Source organism: Haemaphysalis longicornis, unplaced genomic scaffold (assembly GCF_048455015.1).
Source record: "Haemaphysalis longicornis isolate Haplotype H1 unplaced genomic scaffold, Haemaphysalis longicornis Haplotype H1 scaffold_1, whole genome shotgun sequence".
In the NCBI taxonomy this organism is placed as follows: Eukaryota; Metazoa; Arthropoda; class Arachnida; order Ixodida; family Ixodidae; genus Haemaphysalis; species Haemaphysalis longicornis.
In genome coordinates this window covers 362401660-362418313 of record NW_027526203.1, presented here as the reverse complement: position 1 = coordinate 362418313, position 16654 = coordinate 362401660, and the positions used below count along the sequence as shown (strand labels likewise).

Here is a 16654-nt window from a genome sequence, read left to right as displayed (position 1 = left end):
TAGCTTTGTTAGTTTGGTTAGGTCAAAATTGGCTAGGACAGGAGCTTATATCAGTATCAAAAGTAAGTCATTCCAGTTTTTATTGTGATCAGCATTCCATACAAATCTACTCGTTTTCTTTAAATACAAGTGCCTCAAGGCTGTGAGCAGCAATGGGGTAAAAATTTCTGAAATAGTTCGTTCTCAAATTTTTGTATGCGCTTTGGTATCCAGACGTTGCATGTCTACCAAACCCCTAGTGTGGCTTTCATAGGTCCTGTGCCATCATTACTGATATGGCTGCTCATACTAAAGTAACAGCAGGCAGGTAACCGTTGCTGTGAGCAATTTCTCTACAAGGACTGAGCTGCAGTTTGTGCTTTCTTTAGATTAGAAAGTTCAGCATCAAAAGTAAGCAGCCCTATGCTAAAGCTGCCTACCTAGCCGTCGACGCATGTGATTGCTGCGATTTCAGGGTGTTATTTCATGTTCTGGTTAGTTTCACACTTTTTATTCTGAGATTACCACAATGTGTATGTCATGAACTTGCATGAACATGCCTTTATTCTGCCAAATGCTGCTTTGCCACCTCTGTCAATTCACTTTCCATCACTTCTGGGGACATCGATTTTGTGAACAGGTGTCCAGGGTACTTGTACTGGCCTTTGCATTTGTGTGGGTCCCTTCTTTAGCAGAGGACTTTTCGTGCCTGCATTTGAATATAGCGCTGCAGTCTGTCGGCATCAGGTTGTCTAATTTTTCTTTGTTTGGCCTCTTGGGAAATAGTTTACTCTCAGCCTTGTCTACTTCATGCAGTTCTTGCCATTCCGTAATTTTAAAACGGCCATCGTCGTTTGTGAGCGGTTTGAAGTGCACCAAATTTTGAAATTTTTCATTCTGTTAGATTGCTAATACAGTGTAGACCATTTATAACGTAACCGCTTATAGTGCGGAACCGGATATAAGGCGGGTTTTCCTGGCCACCAGAAGGCCTCCCATAGAACTGAATGCATAATAAGCGTACCGCTTATAATGCGGTTGCCCGAAGCACACACCTTTTATAGTGCTTTTTTTTTTTTTTTTTTTTTTGCGGGTCATCTGATTTGCAGGTGCAGCTGGGGCATTGTTTTAGGGTTGCAAAGAGAGGGAAAAAAAATGGATTCAGCCATCCGATACAGTCTGTGCTACCTTCTCTCCTTTAAATTAGACACAGAAAATAAGGAAAAAATAGACACCCTTTAGTTCGCGTGTTCCGTTTGCACTCGCGTAACCACAATTGCCATTGTTCTCGGCACACATCAAAAGATGGGAATCTTCTTGCGTTCTTATTACGTCATCTTTCCAGCTAAGCCGGGCTTCTTCCGTCCTTCTGGATGCTAAGAAATGCAGATTTCTCAAAACATAAACACAAAGTATGATTTAAAGCCGCGCTCGCAATTTGTAAGGCCATGCAGCAGTGTCTGATGTGGAAAGAAAAGACGAAATGAAAAGTAGTACCTATGTTTTTTTAGTGGCATTTGTTTGAGTGGTGATAGACAAAGAATGATTGAAAGGTAGCTTGCGATATGGCTGGATTCGTGCATTTTTGTTTATAGTTTGGTACCGCTTATAGCGTGGATTTTCGCGGCTCCTGTGACATACGTTGTAAGTGGTCTACGTTGTAATAACGTTGTTGACCTACTTTTTCAAAGCCCGTATCATTTGGCCCATCATATTTTGGGCATGTGACTATCACATCTGGTAGAACTTTGACTGAGAAATTTCTTTGTAAAGGCTAAAAGCAGGTGTAAGAATGTAAATCTCATTATGTGTAGCTATTCTTGAATAGAGGAGCATTGCCTTTTCGTGTCCAACCCTCCTTCCCTCACCCTTTTGTTTTTTGTTGACGTGCATGGTATGTTTGTCAGCCAGCTGCTTTGTACATATTTGTTTTGCCTTCCCGTCCTGCACTTGTATTGTCGGCCTTTCTGCAATAAAATTGATCTTGCAAGCGAGCATGCAGTGTTCTTTTTCTCTCTTTCATTGTCCCATTCTGTGTTGCAGTGCCCTTTCCAACATGCATCCAACCCACTTAGCCTTCTTTTCTGGTCGCAAACTATTCATGGCTGCTGTCCTGCGCTAAATTGTATAACAACAGTGTTGTCTCTCTTGCCAAAAGTCGTCAGTCAGCCAGCAATGAGAGTGTTGCAGTCCCTTGACGCGCTGCACTGAAGGCCATGCTCAGGGGCCCTGCTCTCATTTTCTGCACCTAGTTTTGAGGAGGGCGATCCTCTGGAGCACTCGGAGCGAGAGGCCCGAGAGTACTGGCGGGGAGGACGCTACGAGAACTTTGAAGTGCGCTGGAGCAATCGGCAGGATTTCGACCATAGGGTGAGGATCTGGCTTCTAACATTGTAGTGAAACCTCATTTGAATGAACACCACTTGAGGGAACACCAGCGTGCGGAAACAAGTTGGCCTCTATCAGTAGATTACAGCGCCGTGGATACAGATATACCGCTCACAGCAGTACCAGCTCCTTGTTACTGCTGAAAATGCCAAAAGCAACAAGTATTGCCTCTCCAAATGCTTTCCAGCATTTTGGTTTGTGACATCTCAAATCACAAAATTTTGAAACAGGATTGTTGGAGCTTGTCTGAGCAGTTTCCTGAAACGTTAATTAAAGCAGGTACGTGTAGTCAGCCACCGTGCTGGAAATATCGCGCCAGTAGTTTCTACTGAATTTTTCTAGGTGACAGCACCCAGGGCCGTACCCAGAGAGGGGGGTTTGGAGGTTCGTACCCCTCCGGAAATCTTTTCCAGGCAGCACGTAAGCAATACTTTCTGTGCTTTCAGCAAAACTACCTCCTTCCCAAAATCTATAACCCCCCCCCCCTCCCCGAAAAAAAATTCTGGCTACGGCCCTGGCAGCACCTACCTAGCTGGAAATTACCTGGGATTCAAAATAGAAGGGAAATGAGTTTTAATTACAGTGGAATCTCGGTGATACGAATTTCTGATAAGTCCCGACGAAATTGCATTGTTTGTAATGGGAAAATTTCGGCTCTTGCAAACGGACCTGCGCGGCCCGGCGGATGATACAAACGAGCCGGCGAGGCGCCGTACTGCCGAGTGAGCAAGTGACAGCAACGTACGGGCTCTCTTCCCTTTGTCGCTCCTTCTTCAGGAACAGCCGGGCTGTTTTCTGCTCGTGAAAATGCGCCGCACACTCCACAGGTGCGGGGCGCGACCGGTTGCGGCAACATGGCAGCGGCTTCGATCGCGAAGTGATGCTGTGCGCCCAGCGACCGCTTCGAATCGCTCATTAAAATGCCGCTCAAAGCACACATGAAGTTTCTTGTGTGGTAAAAGAGCTAATAATGTGGGCGAAAAAGGTGCTATAAAACATCATCCCCGCCGCTAGTGAAAGTGCCCATGAAATATCTGCCGGGGTGCTAAGCCGGCTCGCTCCGCATTTCCGGCGGAGCCAGCCGGCTGTCTCAAACGCTTCAAAACTGCCGCCATGAGGCACATGCTTCCCCATTGGCGCAAGTCATCAGGCTCCTCCCACTGCCACGCGCGTCGTGCGTCATTTTCCGACTGAGGCACAGGCGGCCGTGGCCGCGGAATCGCTGATGCCAGCGTGAAAATATTGAGCATGCAACGCCAACGCGCACGAATTGCGTGCAAAAACGCTCCTGTAGTGAGCTTGGGCATTGCGAGTGAGGAGGCGAAAGTCCAGAAAAGACCGCTCGGTGACATGGAGGTTAAAAAAAAAAAGCAGAAAACGTCACGGATTTCTTCTCGCGAAAGTAAGAAAAGAAATAAATGAAAATTTTTTTTAGTGTTCAATTTTTTTGGTCTGCGTTGGTTCATACGAAATTTGGATGATAACGAATATTTTTTGCGGTCCCGTGAGATTCGTATCATCGAGATTTTACAGTAGTTTTTTTTGCGAAACAAGCAGAGCGTTGGTTGCCGTCCAAAGCTTTGATTAGTGTTATCTTTCAGCTAAAATAAAATGTCATTCACTCTTTTAGTGTCCCTTTAATGATGGTAGATGTTGCACCTTGCAGACCTTTTGCGGAACCTCTCTCTTTGTTAAGTCTGTCAAGCTGTTTAATTTCGTGAGGATTGTTTGAGGGGATTGCAGAGCCGGGCCTCAACATAGTGTTCACACCAGGTTTCTTTTTATACTGTAGAAGTTTTACCAGTCTTGTGTATTTGTGAAGTATCAGAGAAGCACTTCTTATCCATGAATGAGGCCAACTTGCTTGAGTACCCAAAGGGCGTTACTGGCTGAAGCTACACTTGATGTTTCCATGTCCCGTGGAGTTTATTTCACCTGAGGTTTCATTAATGTCATTTTTGTTCATGTGAATATGCAGTGCAACGAAACATTAGAACTAGTTTTCATTCTGGAGCCTTTTTCTAGTCATGCGAGCGGGATGACAGTGGCTTTTTTTCTTTTGCAGGATCGACGAGAAAAGGAGCGTAGACTTGGAGGACGAAGTTACGATCGAGAGAAGTGAGAATTTATATGCAATTAGTAGCCACAAGAGCATGTAAATAGTGAAAAGTGGGAAGTGCAACTGTTCACTGTAGCAAAATATTACTGTACACACACTACTCTATGCTGTGCTATGCATGTAAGCTTTCCAAGTGCAAAATGCTTCGCTTGCATTGCAATGCCTTTGGTATTTTTTTGCTTGCTTTTCCTTTGTGTGGTCTTCTCATTGCAATACCGTAATAATTTCTATGATTTGTAAATAGGATGCCCCAGATGTGTGCTCTGATACGATAGTGAAAAATGTAGAAAACCGTCTTGCTGGATCACTCTACTCCGCATAATTTAACTTAAGGCAACAACATTAGTGCTTGCACTGTGTAGTTATTGGCCGAGCCATGAAAGACAGAATTTTGCATCTGAGGCAGCTCTAGTCGCAATATTGTTAGCCTAGTGTTTACAAAAACGGTAGTGCAACCCTTGTTCTTGGAACACGGGCTCTCAGTATTGGTTGGCGTGCCCTTGGCTATGTTTGCTGGGAGCTTTCAGTGCTTCCAAATAAAGCAAAAATTGGGTTGAAGGTTCATCAAAAAACCAAAAAAATAAAAATAAAACTGTAGTTGACTGTATAAGTGGCAGTCAGAGCCTATGCTATCTTAGGTGTGTTTGTTTACTTATGACGTCCAGTTTGGCTGGTTCATTCTGTTACCCTCGCCCTCTTTCACTGTGGGTTTTGCTTCATAGCAATGTGTGTTGTACTGGCATTTCCTTCTTTTTCTTGGGGTCTAGGCTGTTTTTGCTAGTACAGTAAAATATCACTTGAACAAACGCCAGTTCAGTGAACTATTCAGTTGTAAGAACTTTTTTAAATCCCTTAGTGAACCTCCATTGAACCCAATGCAAATGCCCTTCAGTTTAACGACATTCAGCACAGTGCACATTTCAGTTGTACAAACATATTCCATGACACCATCCTGTGTCTCCCAGGTCATATTGATTGCTTCAACAAGTGCAACCTGCACTTTTCGTAGCATACTTTTCTTTGCGAACCGTGTTATATTACCGCGCGACAAATAACGGGCCCCATTTTAACTTTGAACTGGATTGGCTACCTAGATAATCTTTTATCCAGCCGAAGCGATAGCCATAGCCACAGCTACCGCTTTAGCCCTGCAACCACTATAACCACAAAGAAAAGGCATTCGCATGCTGGTTAGTCATGAGCACCAAACGAAAGCGCCTGTCTCTAGACGAAAAACAGCATGCTTTGCATAGGATGGACTCCAGGCAGCGTCAAGTCGTTGTTGCGAAGGCATTTGGGATCCCGGTACCATCATTGTCTACGATAAGAGCCAGTGCCAAGCAATCGCGGCTGCATTGGAAAGTGCGCAGCTCGGTCCCGCGCACAAGAGACTGTGCGCTGGGTATTTCACTAAAGTCGTTCCCATATGGCTAAAGGATTTACGATCCAGGAACATTTCGGTGTTTTTTTTAGCTTGTGGTAACAAGCTGCAACATACTAATTTCAGTTGAGTGGACTTTCATTTTAGCCACCTTTTTCCTGAGGTCCCTTGAAGTTCATTCAAGTGAAGTTTCGCTGTAGTATGTTGCTTGGAACCATTCCCATTCTCCCCTTTGCATTAATGCTGCATGAGTTCACGCCATGGCCCGCTCATGGGCCTATTTACATTTACAAGCCTTCATACCGCTTCACCCTTGACGCATGGCATGGCACTCAATGTCTTGCCTCTTATGATAGCACCTTCTACGATAAACAGTGCAGGTGTATGCACTATTATCAAGCACATGTGCAAATGTTTCTTCCTCAGCCTGTGCACCTCTCGCTCACTTTCTTGCTTGCTTGTCTTGCATTGTCTAAACTCAGTTGCTTTTCAGTTGCAAAAACCGGTGCTTTGGAGTGCACTCAGTGTCACATAGGCCAAATGATGCAACCCATTTTTCTTTTTTACTTTTGTAACTGAAGCGAAACCATGAGACTGAGTTGACACTGATGCGTTTTAAAAGTTTTGGCCAGGCTTTGTAACAAAGTTGGTGCAGAGCTAGATAGAACAACCATTTCTTGGACTAAGCAGTGTACTCGTAACCTTGATCCCAGATGAGCAAATGGATTTGTGGGAACATATATTTGCCATATATGAAAAAGTGCATCATGCACAATGTACCATTATGTCATTTTTGTTTTCAGTTGCCGCAGCAGAAATAGCAGAACCTTACCCTACTTTGATGTGGAAACTGGCTTCATAAAAAGAGAATGAAAATACCCCATAAGTACAGGAAGTCACTAGTTCCCTGCACTCTTAAACATCTGCAGAGGTAAAAATGGAGCCTGAAGTTTACATTTGTGCATGTACTCCGCAAACCCAAGCAGACATAATTCAGTTTTTGCTCCAGTGCTTCGGTGTTCAATTAAGAGCCTGTAATTGCAAATATTGCCACGTGAATTGATATATATTGCCACGTGAATATCATTCACAAAAATTGCGTTTTTATCTCCTGTGGGCGTGTTGAATTTCCTTCCCCATGGCAATACTGGTTGAGGAGCCATGTAGCCTACCGTCTTTTGTGCACTAGTAAATGCACAAGCGAGAGGTTGTTGCCTGACTGTGTGGGCGTCTTTGGTACCAGGAGTGGCTACTCGCACGGGCCGCGACCTGACCGGCCGCATGGAGGTGGGCCCGAGAGGGACCCGCGTTGGCGTGAGGAGCGCTTTCCCGATGCACCGCCTCCACCCACGGCCCGATCTCGGCCGGATGAGTGGAGGGACCCCTGGAGGAGGTCAGTGGCCGTTCTGAAACTTGGCCGCAATTCAAAAGCAAACTGCTGTGCAGGGGTGATGCCAGCGCATGAAATTCGCAAAGCTTGTTGCATTCAGGAAGACTGGGTGGATGGATGAACTTTCTCTCTTCGCCCCTTCTTCCCTGTTGCCAGGTCCAAAACACCGAAAGGTCGTCGCAGTCGGTCTAGAGGCCGCAACCGGCGGTCTTTTTCGAACTGCTCCTCGCGGTCGTTTTCATCTCGGTGAGTTCAGCACTGCAGTGTGTGATGTCGCCTCCTCTTTGTTCACTCTGGTAATTGGGGTTTTTTGAATACTGCAGGTCTTCAAGGTCATCCTACAGTTATTCCCGCAGCTCTTCTTCTCGGAGCTCATATTCCAGTTATGACAGGCAAGGTTTCTCTCATCTATATTTTGATCAGTTAGTCTAGTATTTCTGGCTGCCTCTGCGTATCTCGAAACACTTTAATGGATTAATGTTTCCACGGGCATGGCTGTGAAAGAGGCCACAAAAGAATGACAGTGTGCAAAAGTCAGATTTAGGAGCATTAATCTCCAATCCCGCTTCTTGTACGGTCTTGTTAATTGCAAAATCTGTCTGATAATCATGCCACGTCTGTTGCATCGTGTTGGCATTTTGTGAAGACAGTTGTCATGTCTTTGGTTCTATCTGGTGGCTGGGAGAACATTGCCCCCATGGCACTACATTTAGAGAATCAGAAGTATCAGAATCAGTTTTTATTATATAGATTAGCTGTATCCCAAAAGGTTGATGGAATTGCGGAAAGAACCAACCCTATCCAGTATTAGTTAAAGTAGCACTGAATTTTGGGCTTCCTGTTTCAAGTCCTCAATCAAAGGTTTCCGATGAGCAATGTCTCTTGCAAAATCGACAGTATTTAGTGGCACGCAGCAAAATCTGCTTCATTATTTGAATTAGCTTACGTTGAACGAACTTCTGTGCAATAAAAATTTTGTTATTTACCAAATGTTGGCATACAAGACTGCAAAATATTTTAAAACTGTATGGTTACTGCTAATGACCTGTTATGTCCGCCCAATGTGAAGTTGCAGCTGAAGGTTATGAGCGTGCATGGGTACTGCAAGGGGTATGTCTAGATTGTGGGTGACACAAACACGAGATAGAACAAATGCAAATGAGCGTCGTTAAATGGTAATAAATGGCAGCTGTAGCAATCCTGGCAGCAGCAGTTGTCTTGTGAGGTGTAGAATGGTTAAAATAGGTAGCGCTTGCTGCGAATGGTTTTCCATACCAATCTTTTTTTTTTTTTTCATTTTTATTTATTTCCAAGTAGCTTTATGTAAATTCTTGGAAATGGAGAATAAGCACATAGGATTACATTTGTTGGGTGCATTAAGAACACTGCAGCTTGGAACATTACAGACAGGCTGTTTTACTGTTACAGGTGGTTATCATGTATCTGTTTCGACACTGGTTATGTGTCTTGCAATTAAGCGAGCAAGACAGTCTGTTTTACTCTCATGCTCTTGTTGATAAACTGTGACCACAAAAGTGCAGCTCGCATGACATAGCTAGCAGGGCAGATGTGTGCCACGTGCTGTCTCAAGACCGTGCTCCCGTAAAGTGGTAAAGGGGGATTATAGAGCCCCAGCAATTTGCAGTCAGGAGCAGCCACAGTTTTAGAGCATAGAGGCTGCCGCGCTCTTACTTTCAGTCCTACCGACATCTTGCTCACCTGTTACCCTAAGGGCTACGGGCCATTTCTGCATGACTTACTCACTTGTCCCCATGGAACCGTTTTCATTTTTGCCTTAAAATTGCTAAACCAGCTGTCATGATTTCAATTGCGGTTACTTTGTCTATCTGGACTGCAGCTCTTATCCAGAAACACACGCACACAAAAAATCCTGATGAATGGCTTATACTGCAGTGTGTAGCTGCCTGTTGTTTCTCTCTGCATGTTCTCTCAGCTCTGCAGGAGAGAACATGCCATGCAGTGGGGGTGGCAATGCCATGTTTTCTTTGTGTTGCAGTCGGTCCAGATCGCGGTCACCAGCTCCCAATGCGGCAGCTGGAAGGCCACGTGGCAACCAGCCTGCATCGCGGGGACCACCACCGTACGCCCCTCCAAGGTATGCCTCACTCCAGGCAGTTAACGGTTTTGCCATTGTAAGGGACGTAGGTTCTACTACTACATTCCACTGCTTCCACTACAGAAACCGCCCGTGAGCACACGGGGCCATGTTTGTGGCCCGGCATAAACCTTCAGCTACTGTTTTCTGTTGTTGGAGAGATCCTGTGGTGTCGGGAACATAAAGAAACTCTGGCCTCACAACTAGTTGTCTGCAGTAACTATTTGAAGAATCCTTTGAAAGTGAAATCATACGCTGACCCACTTTCACTATCAAAGTGTACAGCAAGACGTTGTTTTATATGTTTTAAAAAAAGGGACCACAAAGGCAAGATGCAGGTTTGATTCTTTCAAAAGATTGCCATGCTAGAATAACACTGACACCACTTTCTAACATAAACTTTACTCGAATAAGCTAGATAAATGAGGAAAACAGAAAATAGGGGGCGACTCAGCTACTTTGCCGCACTGAACTTGTGACATGTTATGGTCCGCTTGTTGCAATTGATCAAGTCTGACAAAATTTATCGCAAATTAAACGGGGAATATAAGCTTGCGGAATGAGTTATTTGCTTTTGAATTTAGCGCATGATCTTTTTGTAGCGGTAACGAAGGTGGGGTAACCAATAGAAGTTATGAACGAACACGTAAACATAGCTTTGCATACGGCATGCACTATGCCACCCTATAAAACACCAAATCCTTCGATTAAAACAAACTTGGTATTTTGTCTTTATGGTTGGTTCCTTTAAAGTAGTCAGTGGTAATGCTGTAAAATGCCGCTAAGGCATTATGAGGCATTAACTAAGTTAGTGGCTGCATAAATTGGATGGTCTCCATATTTGTGCCTTCTGTTTGAAGGTTACGAGAACTGCAGTTCTGATCTTAAGCCAAAGAGTTTGCATATGCAACTAAAACCTTAAAGGGACACTGAAGTGAATTTGTCAAGCTCCCATTTTTGCTTGGACTGCGTAGACTGGCTCAAATTAGCACACTTTTCATCGTTTATCCGGTTGACAAATCGATAATTATTTTACAAAGCGCGAAAGAAGAAAAACTACCATGCGCGGTTTGCGGCGGCCGCACCAACTAAAGCTGTGACGTTAGGAGGAGCGGGCACCGTGATTGGACGATGCCCAAGGTGAGCAACCAAACAAGTTTCGGTTCTGTAAAACACAACTGGTGGCGTTGTTGGATGGGCATTCTCAATAACTCAGTAATCATCGTACCGCGCTTCTGCCATGTTGTCAGCTGTGAAAATGCATAAAGATAAGCCTCCCAGGACGGCTTGGAATCGTAGAATTCACTAGCCGAGGCCTACGCAGTGCATGGACGCCCTCCGCGTACCCGCAGACGCCCAAATGTCATGCGCTTTTCCCCCATATTTGGAGCTTGCCTCACTCATGCCTGTACCGTAAAAAGCGTGTTCGCACCAGGCCAAGGGTCTGTTCATTCTGGCCTGTGCCCACTGCCCGCAAGCAGTCGGTGCTTATGGCAACAGCACGCCAACGAGAACTCGCTAGCGCGCCAGTGCCAGTCTGCGCGTGTTCTGGAGGAGGAGGAGGAGTGAAACTTTATTTTTGATCAGAATAGAAGAGAGTTAGGGCCTGTGGCGCTCCGCACAGGTGCAGTCCCTATTCCGGGACCCCATTGGTCAAGGCCGCCACTCTCGCCCGTCGAACTAGAGCCCTTTGAGACTCCAGCCCCGAGCAATTGAGCAGGGCCGCCTCCCATGCCTCTCTGGTAGGGGAAGGGTTGGGGGATAACGCAGGGTTGCACTGGCATGCCCACACCACGTGGAAGGTGTCGGACACCTCCCCACAGTGCAGACACCGCCAATCTGTTTTAGAATCGAAATGCTTTGCTACTGCAGGGCACATAAATGTGTTCGTCTGCAGGCGCCGCAGTATTCGCTCATCGGCCTTGCTCAGACCCTTTGCAGGGGCTGTGTAAAGCCGGCGGTTATCGCAGTAATGTTTTACGATTTCTCTAAACCGCAGAAGTGGCTTGCTAATCTCCGAGCCGGGAGAGCATGGGTGAGGGGTAAGCGCTCGGGCAGCCGCGTGCGCGGCCTCGTTACCTCTCAGACCCTGATGCCCCGGAGACTGAACTAGTTCGTGGAGCCATGAACGTTGCGGCCCAAAAAAAAGGTGAACTCAATGTAGAAAACATCGGCAGAAAACGAAAAAGTTAACTTACAAAAAAAAAAAAAAAAAGCACGTACCCGCGGGGACTCGAACTCGTGACTTGCAAAACATTTGCGACAACACACCTACAGCACCAGACCACTAGGCCACGAGACCGGCTCAGCCGACCTTGGTTATATAAGGTATATATTGTACAACACGTTTACACTTTTATTTAGTTTTGGCATTTCAAGCAGCTTAGGTGACTATTTGTTGTATTGCGCTCGTGCAGTAAGCGTACCCCGAGTTTCCACAATAGCTCACGTCTAGCAACTGCATTTCGTAGACGGAAAAGCGTTCGCAGATGCGTAGTCGTGCTGCTGACCGCTGTGGTTGTTCGCCCAGCGCAAAAAAGTGCTTCCCGCACCCTAGTTTTACGCTGTACGGTAAAAATATCAGTTGATTTTATTTCCTTAGTACCTATATTGACTTCGCTGACTCTTCTCCCGCCTTCAAGAGGCCTTATATTTTCCTACTGGCGTACCAGTCAGCGAAGCGTCGCATGTGCGCTTGTGCAGCGCTTGTGTGAAGCGACCTTGACTTGGAGCTAGATACAGTGTACAAACTAACCAAGTAAAGAAAGGCACATTCTTCCATTCATAAACGTGTCCTGGCTTCGTTTCAACTGTGCGAAGGAATTGCGACGACCCGTCGGCGGCCGGCGGACGAAACGCTGGGCCGACTGACTCTGTCTGAAGGCCGGGGAGCCGTGCAGTAGCGCAGCCAATTGCGAGCTCGGCACCTCCTGACGTCACACGAAAGCGCCACAGAAAATGGGCGAGCGTAAAGAGAGGAGGACAGCATTTTCGAATTAATTTTTCTACTAAATAAAATCGCGTAAACGTGCCCAGAGTGGTCGAAACATGGCCTGGGGACTCCGGGCTACAATTTGCGCTAGTAATCCCGCAATGTTTACATATCACTTCAGTGTCCCTTTAATATAGTGAAGCAACATGACCAGCACAGCTTGTCTCATTGAACTCGATAAATTTAGTGTAATGTAATGAATAGGGTTGTTCGTTTTAGTGTATTATATTTTTTCAAAATAGGGGGATAAAAATCGGATACTATTTTTCGAACTGATATTCGGGGAGAAATCGGGTGTTTTTGTAAAATCATTCCCAACGTCGGGTTTTTTTGGGGGGGGGTTAAGGTAGATGTACTAAGTTTATTTTGCTACACTCAGTTTATTTCAAGCTGATAATTGGGGGGACTTCAGGGTTCTCTTAAAAAAGGTTCTCCGAAATTTGGCATTTGTTTGGAAATGAATAAATAATGACCGTAAATAGCATTGATAACTTCTAGAAAATGAAACATTTTATTCGCGAAAAGCTGGTCATCGATTGTTCCCTCATCCTTGTTTACATACATTATTGTGATCTGCTTGCGCAGCTTGTCGGTCTTCGTTCAAGGCCTGTCTGATTGCTGAATGTATCTCAACTGAGAGAAGATTCTCTCGACAACACAGCTTCCATTAGCTAGGAACAACAGTGTCAGGGTCGCATTTGCCGGCCCCGGGGTAGCGAGTGGTAGAGTCATGCCAATACTCAATGAGTTCAAAAGCTGTGTTTGTGGGGCTTGCTTCCAGCAAGTACTGGTCGAGAACGTCGGACCACAATTGTGCAGATCGCTCCTTTGGAAAGGTCTATTTTGGAGAGAAATCGGGTTTAACCTGAGTCTCCTGAAACATGTTCAGGGTGTAAGAATAGGGTAAAATCGGTCTCTACCCGAAAACGAACAACCCTAGTAATGAAAGAAATTTTGCGCAATTTCAACGCAATAAAGCTTGGGGTAGTAAAATTCAAGTAAATGCAAGCTGTGAGACAATTTCCCCACCATAACGCAGTGTATGAGGCAAAATGATTGCTAGTGCAAGCAACTTAGGCCTCCTGATCCAGTGGTTTCGAACGCAACACGGCAGCCAGATGATGTATTGGAGGCAATGGTCACCGTTATTTGTAGTTCTTTGTATTTCCCCTGCACATCAAGGGTCTGCATGCATACGGCAGTGCGTGAGTGCTGTGAGCAGCAGGAACTATGCCAGTCCTGTTCTTTTGACCCCAGTTTTAACTGCAAATCGGGCAGGAAAAAAAAAACAGCCTCGTTGATTGGTTCCAGAGCCTTTTTAAATCACAAATGAACTGGTGTGGTTGGTGTATGAATGTAGGAATTTTCAGTTGAACAGTATTTCATTCAGGTTTAGTTATACCATATAAAGGCTGCACTACCTCCCTCCTTTTCTTTTTGCTAGTTCAGAGGGGTTCGGGTAGATTGCAATGTGGATATATAAATCATGTGGTGTGTTCTATGAGTAGAACTGTAAACAGTATTAAAAAAAAAAACATGTTGTTTCAGAGGCAATGTTACTAGCCAATTTGTTTATTATTGCCCAGTCCTTGCTGGTTTATCTATCCAAAGTTTGTTCACACACCTGGGCTTAGAGAGGGGCCAAAATGGTATATGTGGAAGACACTTTGCCCTGCCTTTTTGAGCAGGCTTGGCATGCTTGTTAGCTGCCGTCTCCAAGAGCCCTTGTGGCTTATGTTCAGAGCAGCGATATGCCAGGTTGCTTGTGTATGTGTTCTTAGCAGTGGCCAAAGTTCATATAAAACAGACACAGGAGTAATTGGGTGCACGGCTATGGTAATACTAGGCAGTGGCTGTTTTGTTTCTGTGTGGATTTGAACTGTGTGATCCCCACTAGTTTTTCCCACACTGCCTCAACCGTGCTCGACATACATACATGCCAGCCTGTTGTTCACAGAGATACAGTGGGATAACATTTTTAGTGGCACTCCTTGCTCACTCGGTGTAAAATAGCATGCACAGGCTGTAACAAGGGAAACAAGCAGCAACAAGAGAAACATTAAAGAGTATTGCAGGGATTTAGATGGTTAGACTCGTAATGATTCCAACGTAGTCAGGTGCTTGCTGGGGATGTTCGTGCAGAATTCTTTCCTATGTCCAAGAGACTGCTGAAACCATCTTTTTCTACTATCCGCAATGCCAGAACTGTTTTTTAGCGCAAGTCAGTTTTAATTGCATATAGCCGGTTAGGCCCACAGGTTTGCCAAGGGGTTGCTAAGAGTGCGATGTCGTGAAGTTCAGATTTGAAATACGGAGAAACTTGGAGTAAAATAATTTGCTCAGTCATCGCTTGAATTTTAAATTAAAATATTCTCACATCCCTAGTCTGAACGAGCTTATCAAAGTATTTTTGAATAATCGTAGCAAAATAAACCCGCACTGTATTTGCCAAATGCAATATAGCATGTGGGTGCTTGGGGCAACCTAGCCAGCTCTCTGGCATGGGCCAGTACGAGAACACAGTAGACAGTACTGCCGAAGCACAGCTGTTTATTTGGTATCTCCCAAAGCATACATGCATGAAGCTCGACGTCGTTAACAAATCAACGGCATCCAGTCGTAAGCGGAACAGAAGGCACAGACGGCTTGCAGCAAAGACAATCCTCACCTGAGATACATGCTCTACCACGGCCGTGCTGTTCTTCATGTTCTGCTGAGCTCTCCTCTCCTCAGACCCAATCTCTGATCTCTGTCTCCTCCCGCTTTGGGAAAAGGCGCATCGCCTCTAAAGCGCTCACCAGATCGGGTATCGCGAGCTCCACAGTTCCCACAAGCGGCAGAGGAACAGCATGCTGGGCGAGGTTGGCGGCAGTGTAATCACCATCTTTTTATGCCTGATGTTTGGGTGGCACAGACCTTTTTTTAGTGAAACATGATTTGTGGCAGCATTTTTGTGTTTGCTTGCTGCATGTGCAGTCAAGCCCCGGCCAAGCAGGCTGGCGGAGGCAACACTGGTCCCACTGGTGGCCCTCCTGTGGGCAGGTCTCCTGTGCTGGATCGCCGAAAACCATACAATCCTTCGCCGCCCCCAGTCACCACTCCTGCAAGCCCCCCTCGCAAGTCTCGCAGAAAAGGTCCCAGTCCTGTCACAGGGTACGACCACTACTTTGATGCACGGAAGGGCTTTTGGCGCCCTTGTCAAGCGAACAGGCTCAGCACTCAGGCGTGCTTTGTGTCCTCTCAACAGTATGTGAACAGTTCCACTCACAAGTGGCACCAGTGATGATGACTGGCGTAACTGGCATGCTGCGTGCTTGTTGCCCAGTGGGGCTGGCTCCAAAGTGTGTTGCAGGGCTGTCAAGGCTTACATACGCCCTGAATTGTGGTGTTGTAAAGCATTCGCAGCAAAGCAGTCGCTGTGCTGGGCTTGTGAGCTGACCACCCTGTCCTGGCTCGGTCGACAGCCGTCCTAGTGTGATAGTGATAAAGTTCTTGCACCCATAAACGGTTTGTCATGGGAAGAAAGCTTTTGTGCTTTTTCTTTTTTCTGGTGATGAAAATTAGGTGCGCATTGCTAAAGATACAAGATACTAAAGATACAAGATACTGTGGCACATGGGGAAAAGATTTTCATTGTCTTCTGGGTTCATTCATGTGCAGCAAGCAAAAGAAATCCCGCAGTGGCAGTTTTTCTGGAAGCTCTTCAAGGTCCAGAAGTCGGTAAGTTGTCGGACATTGCAGTAGCATGTTTTCTATTGTAATTTTATTAGGTGTACCTTGGGAAAATGTCGTGGCCATGATGCTAATTATCTATAGTTTTCTAAAAACTTCTGTGTGCATTTTTTGCATGTGCTAGTGAGTTAGTGTTATATACTGAAAATCCTCATCCTACCGAATTGTGTGTGACCAAAAAGCATAAGTAATTTCACTACAGGCATAGTATTGAATGGGGCCTTGGAGGAGTCCTGTAAAAGGACGGAGGCACTGTGAACTGCTTAAAATATAAGCTGGCCGCGATTTCGAGGATGCCAAGCTTGCATTATTTGCAATTTATCATTAGGCGGCAGTTAAAATTTGGCTGCGGAATTTAGGTGGCTATTGCAGCATAGTTGCTCTCCCTGTTTGAACAAAGGGCATGCTTGTTATTTGAAGCTGCTTTTGACTTCTGGGAAACATCCTTGTTGAGCTTGCCCAATGGGCTGAAAGGGAATGACGAGGAGGAGGCGCAAAGCGAGCACGTGGAAGCTGCAAAGTCAAGTGGCATCACTTCCTTTTTGTCGGTCAAGTTT

General features: G+C 45.6%; 1 protein-coding gene across 9 annotated transcripts in view; it reads left to right on the top strand.

The window, feature by feature from the left end:
• The window catches only part of LOC144155013 (uncharacterized), a 65475-nt gene that overhangs the window by 32903 nt on the left and 15918 nt on the right, over positions 1-16654 (top strand). For 7 of the 9 annotated variants that reach the window (XM_077686201.1, XM_077686195.1, XM_077686198.1 and 4 more), the window contains 8 exons: positions 2232-2349; positions 4433-4485; positions 7111-7260; positions 7414-7503; positions 7581-7649; positions 9275-9373; positions 15342-15518; positions 16026-16085. In XM_077686201.1, the coding sequence (XP_077542327.1) occupies positions 2232-2349; positions 4433-4485; positions 7111-7260; positions 7414-7503; positions 7581-7649; positions 9275-9373; positions 15342-15518; positions 16026-16085 (816 nt within the window). The remainder of the gene's footprint in view (positions 1-2231; positions 2350-4432; positions 4486-7110; positions 7261-7413; positions 7504-7580; positions 7650-9274; positions 9374-15341; positions 15519-16025; positions 16086-16654) is intronic. The other 2 variants (XM_077686202.1, XM_077686203.1) reach the window with 2 other exon arrangements.